The 12,636-nt window shown below is 36.0% G+C and overlaps 1 protein-coding gene across 2 annotated transcripts in view; it reads right to left on the bottom strand.

The window, feature by feature from the left end:
• LOC138318487 (inactive tyrosine-protein kinase 7-like) overlaps positions 1 to 12,636 on the bottom strand; it is a 125,239-nt gene that overhangs the window by 35,288 nt on the left and 77,315 nt on the right. For both annotated transcript variants that reach the window (XM_069260893.1, XM_069260892.1), the window contains exon 3: positions 11,079 to 11,214. In XM_069260893.1, the coding sequence (XP_069116994.1) occupies positions 11,079 to 11,214 (136 nt within the window). The remainder of the gene's footprint in view (positions 1 to 11,078; positions 11,215 to 12,636) is intronic.

Below are 12,636 nucleotides of genomic sequence, written 5' to 3' on the forward strand. Positions count from 1 at the left end.
TGTCAGATAGTCATTTCAAGATAACTAGACACCAAAACAACTATGGAATTGGCAAAAAGCATTTCACAAAATGTTCAGAGGTAGAAATGTACAAACCGAGTTCATACTTTTGATAAAATGTTCAGAGATAGAAATTTATGACATCATGCAGTAATGACTTCTGATAAAATCAGTTCTTTGCTTCTCACCATGAATTCTAAAACGCCAGAAATTTAAAGAAACAAGAAAAGATACTGTGATTACAAACTCTGGTTGGATACACCACTTCCTGTCATTTCGACTGTCAGAGCCTGACAAATTGGAACTGTTTTATGGCGCTATTTGCTTCATTAAAAGCCAATTTGGGATCTGTTTAGTGTCACTGGTTACACTATCAAAGTCTCCTGTGTAGGTAGCTGTGTAAACAGAGTGACACCACAGCATCAAGCCTGCTACTATCAGACAACGCATAACATTGAACCTTCTTTGAGAGCAAGCCTTCCAGAGGCTAGTACGGCCATTTCAAAGCTTCTGAAAAACACTCAACAATGCTGGAAACCCTAAACAAGATACAACATCAGCAGTGATTGTCAAAACACAGGCAGACTGAGGCTTCAGTAGCCAAAATCGTGATTTTCATTACAAACTTCCTTCAAAGACAGCAGTTTAATTTTGTGTGGATGGCTTTGACCTGATCGAGTTTCCTTACTTTGAAGGTCAAACAGACCCCAGCCAAATCTCACCATTATCTGATGGTGTGCTTGATTTTTTTTCAGTTCTAAGAGAGGCATGTTTTAAGAGACATGTAACAAAGAAGTTTTTACCTGTAAATCCAATATCTAAGCACTTTTTATTGTCATTTTGTATGTAATACTGCTAGTTTCCTTGTTATATATGATATACTACAGATATTACCAGTCCAAATCACTTCTGACTGGGAATTAAGGTGCATTATTACTTCTTTGAAAACATGGCACTTTAGTTCCTTCAAATTGGTAAAATTGCACCAAACTCAACAATATGCTGGCAGAAAGACAAGTTCAAGAGCTATTCTCAGCAGTTCTCAAGAAAACAAATCAAATGTTTGATCAATTTCTTTCTGGAACCTGCAGGACATCATTCAACTACTGCCAATTCCTTTATACATACTGCTAGAACACTTGAAATGTGCCTAACTATTTCCCCGGAACATCCTTCTTTATTACCGACAGAATTTGTTGATAGTAAACAAAATGTTATGCGAGTATCCAACAAAATGTTATGCCAGTATCCGAATCCCAGGTGAGGAAAGCCAAGCACAAAATAAAAGTGAAAACCAACAAAATAGCAGATAATACCAATACATCAATACAATTGATAATAATCTATTGTTTGTTTATATAAACACAATCAGGGATATAGCCTTTTACTGTGTAGACTATTATTGGAGTGGTTCACCTCACACCTGAGGTAAGTCACACAGGTACCATAAAGAGATGTACACCTGTTACATTTACTTGGTATAATTAAACAGGTACTTTGCTGCCTCGATCATCAAAGTCAGCTTCGCAGAGTTTTCTTACAGTTATCAACATCAGTGTCGCCCAGAGAGTTGTTCTGATCCTGGGGTCACTGGTCGACCAAGCTACTTGCCACTTAATTACAGACAAAAAACAGTTCATGCATAACAAAGGCAATTTTTTGCATTGTCTTTTTAGCTAGAAATGCTTAGTTTTATTTCTGTTTTATGTCTTAATCGCAGTCAGGGTCATTTAAGGACACGTCCAATGCAAATACTCGAGGAGTGCCAAAAGACAAACTATAGACTTATAGTACATGGCAACTGCCCTATGTGGGAATTGAAATCATGACCTAGACATAAGGGTATTGGTAATGTATTGAGACACCTTAACTGACCGATAGCTACATAGATATTGATATAGCAGTTTTGATGTATGTGTTTCCTTGTTTTCTTTCCAGGTTTTTGAGAAACGATAAGATCCCAAAAAGCATTAATTAATTGGCCACCACCATGGAATGACCGTTCACTTTAAGACTGATCCTTGATTTTCTTATCCATTTTTTCCATTCATACAAGAAAGGGGAAATCTGTGAATGAAATCTTAAAGGGAAACTTTCTGATTCCATTGCAATCATTTTACATAATAAAATGATAAAAGAAACTTAGTGATCATGCTGACCTGTACTAATACACAAAATGATTTTCCATTTATTTTGGTTAATTAATTAAAGGTCTTGATATTTATACATATTGCTGTCTTTCATAACATTACTTGTATTACGACTTTCATTGAGTAATAAACGTTGGTAATCTGTGAGAGCGTGTCCTTTTAAACACAACATCTACACAGACAGCAACACAGCAACCTACGATATGTTCAGTGTATTTATTTGACTAATGGCAATGTGCTGGCGGAATCAAAAATGATTTATTTTCCTACGCATACTTCAGAGGGATAAAAACTGATTTGCTTTACGCTATATTCCTGTTCAGTGTACAGATGTAAAGACAGTCAGGGCTTGGATGTCTCTCTTACAATATGTCTTTCCTGTATGGTATTCATTAGAAATTCGTTAATACCTGGTGGTTTGGAGATGAAAAGGTCATACACTGGATGTCATTATCAGCAGTTTGTGGTGTTGGACAATTTACAGCATTTCCATTTAAGACACAGCCTGGCGTTAATTATGTGATGCTAATGTTCTTGTGACCATGAGGATGACACTAAAACTCCCATAAACTATTTCCATTATGTTTCTATCATAGGAAGCACGAAATCAGCATGAAAATTGTGAAAGCAGCATGAAAATTGTGAAAGCAGCATGAAAATAAGAGCTACAAGATATCAGCAGTTTCTGTAAAAAACCATCTTGAATAGCCTTCGAAAGGTTCAAGTCAACAACAACCAAACAAGTCATTTTGAATGTTTCTGAACAATTAAGACATGCATCCATTACGTATAATTGCACTGAGCCTTAAAACAAACACAGCTGCAGGCATGTCTTTTATTTGTAACAAAATACTCTACATATTATTCAATAAACATTTTTGTCTAAATGTCTCTGTCTAAATGGCTATTCCTGCTGTTTATAATAAACTGACCCCCTGTGGCTGTGAATATCAAGTTCTCATAAGTGAAATTCAACTGAATATGATGTATTGCTCCTAAGGATAATTTTCAAACTGAAGGGTAAATAATTCTTTGCCAAAATTTGAGACCTAAAAGCTAGCCAGCTTAGCAATTACTGATACATTTTACTATTGATGTGATTTCAGCCATAAATGTATGATACAACTAACAGGAACTGACCATTGGTCAAATACACTGACCACCATTTGTAGCCACTTTACTACCTACTGTTATACATCAGCAACACACACGGAAAAGGGGAAATAACTACCAATCAATCCAGCATGGACAGGTGATGACCAGTGGTCAGTTTGTCCAACAGCAGCTGCAGCAATCGGCTGATAAGTATAAGAGTGTTAGGGCGATTTGTCTGCCATCAATAATTAATAAAGGAGAGTTATTATTGATCTATATATAAACCTGCCGTTATTTATCTAGCCGGAGCTGCGACCTCAGATGACCGATGTGATAGGTTCAGAAAGAGTTATCACCCCACTGTGTATAATAGACACACAACATATACCCAAACATTTATTTGTAGAAAATACAACACTTAGCATCCTGATGTACATATATGAAACCATCACATGGGAAATCGTGCAGCAAATCATGAAGCAAAGACTAGATTTTTGGTCAGTTTTTTCTTTGTTTTGTTAAATGTTTTATCAACAGCATGAATCATTTAAGGATATTCCAGAATATGGTGATGAATGCCAGAGTACCCAAAGAAAAGCCATAGACCTACTGTCAGTAGCATACCTGTCAACTGCCCTAATTTTATCTTGAATTTGGTGTCCAAAGGTAGAAAGTCAGACAACTAAACCACCCTGCCTCTTTTCCCCCTAGACAGGCCAATGTATCATTACTGATATTCTACATCAACTTCCCCAATAGATCTCTAGGCTTCATTCTCTATTTGTCATTGGTAAACAACTTTACCTAAATAAAACTGAAGAAAAATTGATCTTCTAAGTAAATACCTCTGTAATCAATTGTACAACAGTTACAGAACTGTTCAATATGTTTACACAAACCAACAAGTGCTTTCATTTTCACAACTAAAAATTTCAAATATTTGCCATTAACAACATTCCATTTTTATAATGCAAACAAAATGTGCAATTAACAAAAAACAAGTTTGATCGGCAGCAGTATCTCCAAGAACTGGAGCCTTAGATACATTGATGTGATACATGCTGCTGAGGATGTTGAAATATTATGTCCCAACAGAGCAGTTAGTCGTTAGGTAATCATTTCTCTAATTAATCATCATCAGAAATCATTATATATATGGTTATTTATCTAAATTGATTGTGCATTTTGAAAGAGTAAATGGCTAATGATGCATTTTAAGATACAAAGAAATTGATTCTTTATTTCAAAGGTGCACAGAAATTGATGATGCATTTGAAAGGTGCACAGAAATTGATGATGCATAATGGAAGGTGAACAGAAATTGATAGTATATTTGGAAGATAAGTAGACAGCAGAGAACACACACAAACTGATGACAATTAATTATAATATATAAGCAGGACTTTATGACAATTAAAATTGACTTCGTTATCATCTATCAAAATTTTGATAAATGATATCCCAGTTAATTTTACCAATATATCTATATACGACCAACCAATAGAAAGAAGTTTAGAACATAAGAGTACAAAAAAGTCACATAATTAAATGTGTAAATATCCAATGAAATGTTTAAAACAGTGGCAGAAATTTTTACTGAAATCAAATGTAGCAATGAGGAATGGTGGAGGACTTCTGCTTCAATCATCGCTGTTTGGGTAAGCTGGATTTGTGTCGGAGATAGGAGACTTGTGATGCCTGGAACATGTCTTATCAAGATCACTGTGCCCTAGTGGTACATCTTGTCTATCACCAACCCCTTCTTAATCCCACAATACACAAAGCTAACCGTTTTTAGGGTGACAGGCCACAGCTGAAATATTTCACCATTTTCCATAAGTCAGGCTAGGTTTTGGATAGATCTGCGAGTTTCTTACTTCTCTCAATGTTAGATGGCAATGAATCAGCAATTAGGGATTCTGATAACAGAATACTAAAAGAAGTAAAACCAAAGAATTAAGGGGCAACTTGTTCTGATGCCAAAGTGACAATTGGAATGTAGCTGACTGTTGCCAAGGAAACCAAGCTTGACCTGGTTTCACATCGTCCATTGACCTTATTATTAAACTAAGAATCAGTAAAATCTAGAAACTCCGAAAATGGTTGGAGGATTCACTGAGTACTACAACTTTATAAATTACCTCTTGGAACACAAGTATACTTAGTGATAACTTTCATCACTACACACATCTTTATTGTCAGTCAAGGCATTTTCAAATCTCATTAAATCTATTCTAAAAGAGGATTGATTTCAGTTTGAAATCTGACATCTCCACAGTCTCTTTTTTAAAATTCTGCAACTATCACAATTAAGGGACATGTCATTTTCAATTTTTGTCCAGACACAGCAATTTTCAATTACATCTAATATTATCACAAGAACCAAATGATAGCATCTGTAAACAAATACCAAAGTCAGAATTAAGATGGTACAACAAACATTTCCTTGTGATACTTATCTGAGAAAATTTTGAACACAAATATTTTTTCTAGATATGTCTCATTTTTCAACCAAAATTGTCAATATTTAGGAAGCATTTTCTCACAAACACCTCCAGATGTCTGGAATTTCCAAGGTTGAGAGTCCGATTTCCCAAATGGATACACTCTCTTCAAAACCAACCAAGAGGCTACTTGTTCTGATCACGTAACAAAGTCTGACAGATCCCCATCTGTAGGGCTAAAATCTGCCGCTAAGACAATGTCAGTGTGCTTATCACTTCCATTATAAATGTCACAGCTCAGAAGTGACAGCTCCCTAAATCAAGCCTATGGCCTCCATGTCATATTACACAGACTGCAATATTTTGTTGCATACTTATTCCAAGCTGCATGCATTCACATATCTGGCAGACCCTTAATATATGGCAGATCCTTAATAAGTTGTGCGGCATGTTTGGTAAATACTTTGACATGTGAAATATGGAACAAACACAAGCATACCATGATCAAAACTTCTGAGATATGGAATGGCAGAATTCAATGTATTCAATGCCAAGAAGGAAGTCTCTTACACTTTTCCATGTTTCCACTTTGAATCCATATCGTAGATTTTATGAAATTAGTCTCAGCAAATTTTAATTCATAAATGCGAGCAATTTGCAAGCAAACATTTTGAGACAAGTTTCAAATTATAAAATTTCCTTTTGAAACTTTCAAAAAATTCAGCTTCATTTCTTCACATAAAAATTAGTAGTTTAAAGGATTTCAAAGTCAACATGAGATGAAGCAGCCATTTTGTCATACTATTCATTTAATCCTGATATCACATCATCATATTGGGTCATATCATGTCATATAACCAATGACATATATACATGCACAAACATTACATTATTAAGTCTGTGGTTAATCGATTCTGTGATAAATGCTGTCTGTCTTGTGATCGACCTGTTGACCTATATGAATTAACTTGTACATTTGTACAAAGTGTTTTTCAACACTTTTCGTTTGGTTGTTTTGGAGATAGACAAATCATCGTTACTATCTACATACATATAATGTATGTAACACAGGCTGATGACGAGAATTACTTATCTTTTATAGATCATCTGTATAGATTGAACTTGAATTAGGTGTACATCGCCACCAATTGGCTATGTAGAGGAAGGCCTATATCATCCTAAGGCAGGAGTACAGTCATTGGTAGCAATACTCTCTCGTTTATTAGCTAAGATTTTCATTTCCAGCTGATAGCCATTTCCTTGATCGACCAAACATTGTATACATTTTTGGAATGTAAAGAGGAAAGCCTAGTTGTAAGAGCCCTAGTCCCCAAACATACCACGCCTGTCCCAGACTCAAGTTGTCTACAACGCAACACCTGCTGCTTACTTCCCTTCCAAACACTTAATTATTTTCAATAAGATTTTATTTTTACACAAATTTACTGCAGATATTATTACTCTCTCACAGCCAATCAGATTTGGCCATTTTGAGCCTGGCTACTCGTAATTTTGATGTGTTAAGTTAAATTCCCTTGTCCTAAATTGAATTCTCCAGCCCCACCTAAAGTGAAACATTTTTGATAAACGATACAATTAGTTTTATCATTAGCGGTATGAACATTTCCTCAAAGTACATGATATTGAATGTTGTAAGAAAATGTGTAATGCCCTACGAGGAAGGCCGTCAGAGAGAATATGAGCTAGTGTTGTTCCTACAATCTCGTCATTCCTCAGCTGATGGATTCTGTTGCTATTACATAATATCTTCTTGTTTCTGTAACTGCTGAAATTCATACTATTTTTACAAAGCAGTCAGACTTAAATATCAAATAAACATTAATTTGCACATAAATTGGAATCGCTCTAAAACCCAAGAATTTTGGGAACGATACTTGCATATTTGCTTCTTTTTCTCTTTTTTAGCGTTCAGATATGTACACAAATGTTCACACAACTTTCACTACAGGAGCTGATTCCATTGGTAAAACGTGAAAAAAAATTTATGTGATGTCTCAAATGGTAATAATATTCAAAAAAAGTTTTACGAGGTTCTTAATAAATTCAGTCATGATGGTGAAAATACATAAACCAGGAAAGCAATAGAGGTTTGGCGAGAACGTTTGAAACAGTTTAACATGACTTTTTATGACAAACACTTTATCTTCTGCTCCTGTATATTAAATAGAGAACTTGTTACTTATTGAAAACTGTTCCCATTAGCGTCTTCAACAGACAATTCGGTGTGAAGTGATTCTTTGTTTTTAAAATGCCAAATATAATTTTTGCTTGATCTTGAAGCAAGAGGCCCTCTTGAAACCTATTTTTGCGAGGACAGGCCTGAATGGTGTTTGATGTTCATGTGTACAGTAGGACTCAGACCCTTCAGAGTAGTCAGCAGCTGGTATTTTTTAAGTTTTGACATTTTTCTTCTTAACTTTGGTAAGTAGGACGCCATACCAAAGCCCTTGAATTAATCTTAAAATTTAACAATTTTCAGCAAGTGCATAAACTTGTTTTTCATTTCAGTTTACACTTTCAAACAAGGATATATAGCATATTTACATAAGAGAAGTGGGTTAGACAGGCAAGGGGTGATTGTCATCTGTAAGGCAATAGCTACGGACTTATGTTACTCTGAATCTCTACCGACATTTCTAGTGTTAGAATGGCTGCTGGGCCTATTTGCATACTCAAGAAAAACATTAACGTGCCAAAATGCAATTCTGTAGATGATAAAAACATCTCGCTTCCTTCTTGTCAAGTGCGATAATCCCAATGTACAAGATACAGAGAATTAATTTTCTGTAACACACTGTCAGACACAAATACAACATTTACAGAGGCTGTAGTGTGAAGCCTTGGTCCCATTTTACGTGTTTGCGATTTCAGAGAAGTACACAGTTCAAATAGATGTTGCATCTGATAATCTTGGCAGTACAGTAGACTATATAGGAACCCCAAAAACTTTTTATTATGATCCAAAATATTTTGTGAACACTGTGGTACCAACATTTCGTAATTCACTTAAACTACAAAGTTATCAAAAGTATCATCCAAGTGGTGATTGCCTTGGCAAGTAACTTGTGTAATAAATGACTTTTTAACTCCTTTTTACATCTATATATATATACAGTCCTCTTGAACTTCAAGGATGAAAAAATTCAAGTATTCAATCTAAGAATGATGACCCATCAAAAGTGCACACCCTGTAGAAGATACCTGTATAACAACTTCCATTTTGGAAAAAAGAAATTGTGAAAAAATGTATTAAAACCTTAAAATTCTCCCTTTGGAATAAGCGTTCTCGAAAAATGTTGCGAACCATTACAGCTAACCAGGTGATCAACAGTTAACACTGGAAAAAGGAAAACAAATCACGTTATCCTGAGTCGTTTATCTTACAGAGAGAAGGGGAACCCACCGTTTACATATACACTAGAATACAGCCTTCAAGGGTCCCTATAAACTAAGTAAGATTGCTGATCTGAAATTCTCAGTTTCAGGCTGAGGCCTTTTAATTGGCTATTGGATCTTTTTTACCAATATGATTGGATGCATCTGACATGCGTTAACGTATGTTAGGGTTGCAGGTGTAACGATATAATGGGAACTTAATCTAACCTCTCTTCAGCGAAAGTGTGCCTTAATACTATAACAGGAAACGAATGGGTCTTTTAACGCTAAATATAATGGAGTGTGGTGCAAAGGGAGGTTAATCTTGATGGAAATCTGTATACCAGCAGATAAATCATGGCCTGCCAGGGGTATAAGTAGTGACCTTGAAATCATTACACTGTGACATATACCATTATTTGGCTGGAGCAGTTAAACCAGATCTGTTATAGATTTTAGCAACTTACATATCTGAATGTTTGGTTGGTAGAGGCTAAATAATGGGGACGCAATCAGTTATGAAAAATTAAAGCAACTATACACATTGTATCATCTATTGAGGACCTGATAGTGAGTAGTATGATTACAAAGTGTTTACAATAGGATTCTAAAAATCAAAGGAGCCGTAGACATTGCCTTGGTATTATTGGCCAGATCAGATATGTTAGGTCTGCTATCAGAAATGACCATATGTCAAAATGGTTAGACAGGTTTTCAGTTGCTATCTGCTTTGGGTAAATGGACTTCCTGATGTATCAAGCCTATCTGATCTCCCCAATCTCACCCCTCGCCATCATGTTTTCAGCAAATTTGTCTCAGACCCAGTAGGAATCTTAGGATTGTTGATGGCCACCATGAGTCCAGATCAAAGCATCCAATTATAAAATTGCTCACGAATTATCTATCTTCATTTACTCTTTTTCCCTTCCCCTTCGAACCATTTAACTAAGTCTGAAGAGAGGTCCTGCAAAAAATTAGCCAAAAATATATTATTACACACCCCCCTTCTCCCACCCAAAAAACCATGGCAAAAAAGGAGAAATGAGTAATGTCTTAAGACATACCTATCCCCGCCTAAATATGAATTCTGAGGGCTGGGACAGGATGTGACATGGCAAGATGAGACAGGACCAAGTGGGACAAACATGGGCAACACTATATACATGCCCCATTTTGTGGCGGGTGCAAGTAAAAATTGACACCTACCAAAGCTCTTCAGGTACTTTAAACACTTTTAAAATGTTAAATAATATAAATATTTGATGAAATGTGCATCCTAGCTGGGAGCCACAATTCTGAGTTCCCATGGCAAGTTTGGGCAATTTTCCTCCGTTTTTATGACCATTACGGATGCCCCGGTCACATATGTTTGAGAGTAACATCATCTGCTTTTTGTTTGGAGGCTGGTTAAGGCGATAATGCACAATTTGAGCAGAAATACACTTTTCTAGGTAGTAGGTTGAGAATTGCCAAGAGGAGTAAACCTGAGCTCGTAGAGAGATGGCATCCCGTCTTCACATCGAGTAATGGGCGAGAGATTGTTCCAAGACCACTTCACTGCAGATGTTGGCTATCCAAACCATTTCCACCAATGGCTGATGAGATATCAGCATTGTCCCATTCCCCCTGAGGTGTATGTAGAAGTACAGATACAGAGGAGGCGATATTCCTCAGTATCCTATCACCTCTGTATGCCTTGTGCCACCAATTACACTGAGTGTCATGTCGTCACATACTTATTGTCATTGTTTTACATCCCAGTAAACCATATTTTGCAATTAGACATGCAAAGCAAAACTAGGACAAATTCAATGAGCTCAACATCTTACTCTGAACCACGTAAAGAAAATGCATAAGAACACCATGATTTTTTCCCAAGAACTAGCCACCAGCTACCACCAAATAATACCTGTAATTGACCCTGGTCTATCTTAACTGTAACCCCACGGTCCTATACCCCTGTCTTAGCAGACACATGGACTACTGTACTCACCTGAAATTATTGTGGTACCACAAGTAAGTTGGCTCAGGATTTCCGGAGACAATACATTTTAAGGACAGTTCTGCGCCTAGTCTCACTTCAGCAGGCTTTGGTTTCCGTAGCTCTACTTCCGCTGTTTTTCCTAGCCCTGGAAAAATACAAAATATATTGAGAATTTATTTTACAATATCAACCGTTTATATTTCGACAAGGAATCAAGCGGAATGGTCTTGGTGGTTAAACAATGGTGAATTCTATTATGCTGCCCCTGTGAATTAGAATGATTACGTAATGGATGGATTTTGGTAAAGGAAAGTCGATCCCTCAAAGGAATGGAACTTCCTATCTCACAGATGTTAAGGATGCTGAGAGAGGCTAGATGAAATTTACTGAAATGACCAATAAAATTTATACATTAAATGGGAAAAAAATCCAAATGTGTTTTGAGATAAAAATAACACTTTAAAACACTTTAAATCTTTAAGGGTCGATACCCACTCAAGAAAACGCCTGTTGGTTTGTAAGAAAAGAAATTTTGGTCTCTGTATTGCAAATCCACTCACAGATATAAAAACCATTTTTATCATAACTTATTTCACATATTCCTTACTTTATTTAAAAAAGAATATTAAAAGAGATGTAATGATGATAGCCATGTAATATCATCTACAAACAGGTAAGTTTATCACCATAAAATCAAATGACAGGAATTTATATCCTGTAATGTAATGTTATTTACAAAATCCTTTTTGACATTCAAACAAGTTTAATCAAAAATGCTTCAAAGGATTTTTTCAGCCAAATTTTGCAAAATAACCCATGTTTCTTATAAAAGCAGAAATACCTCTGCCTAAAACAGCCTTTAGAGACCCTTTAATCCCTGATGTATTGTGGCACCAACCAGTGTTAAGGAATATCTATTCTTCTATCTAGCTCAGATTTATTTTTCTTCCCTAATTAGAGCTTCACTCTCAGGCCCTGTGGACCTCTTGAACACACCTTGCATGTAAACATCTGCAAGTTGATACAAAATCATTACATCTCTAGCAAAGTGCACACCAAACACACACTCTACTGATAGCAGAACTTAAGATATTAATCTGGAGAAATAGAAAAGGAAACCACCTTAACATGATAAACAGTCCGTGAGTCAGTTAACAGTAACCTTGTTCAGAGCCTTTCTCTATCATAAGGTGGTAATATCGCATTAAAACCATAAACAAATTAACTGTGACAAAAAACTAGCCCCACACTAACAGTATAGACTCCATCACAATCTAAGAATGACAAACAAGAGGCCCATGGGCCTTAACGGTCATCTGACTCATTGCACAAAACAACAAAGTCACAGTATAAAGTATTGGTTAACAATTAATATAAACAATACAAGGAACTCCTTAGTTGAATATGTAAGTTTCTGAAATAGGTAAATGTCATTCGTTGAACAAACTTGGTAGCCCTTCATCCACATATGGTTGTAACCCATTTACGGATTTTAAAGCCAAATTTCAGCAAAGCTTCCATTTTGGACATCCGCCATACTATCCCCATGGGTCTTAGCTCGGTCCTT

This window comes from Argopecten irradians, chromosome 3 (genome assembly GCF_041381155.1).
Source record: "Argopecten irradians isolate NY chromosome 3, Ai_NY, whole genome shotgun sequence".
Taxonomy (NCBI): domain Eukaryota; kingdom Metazoa; phylum Mollusca; class Bivalvia; order Pectinida; family Pectinidae; genus Argopecten; species Argopecten irradians.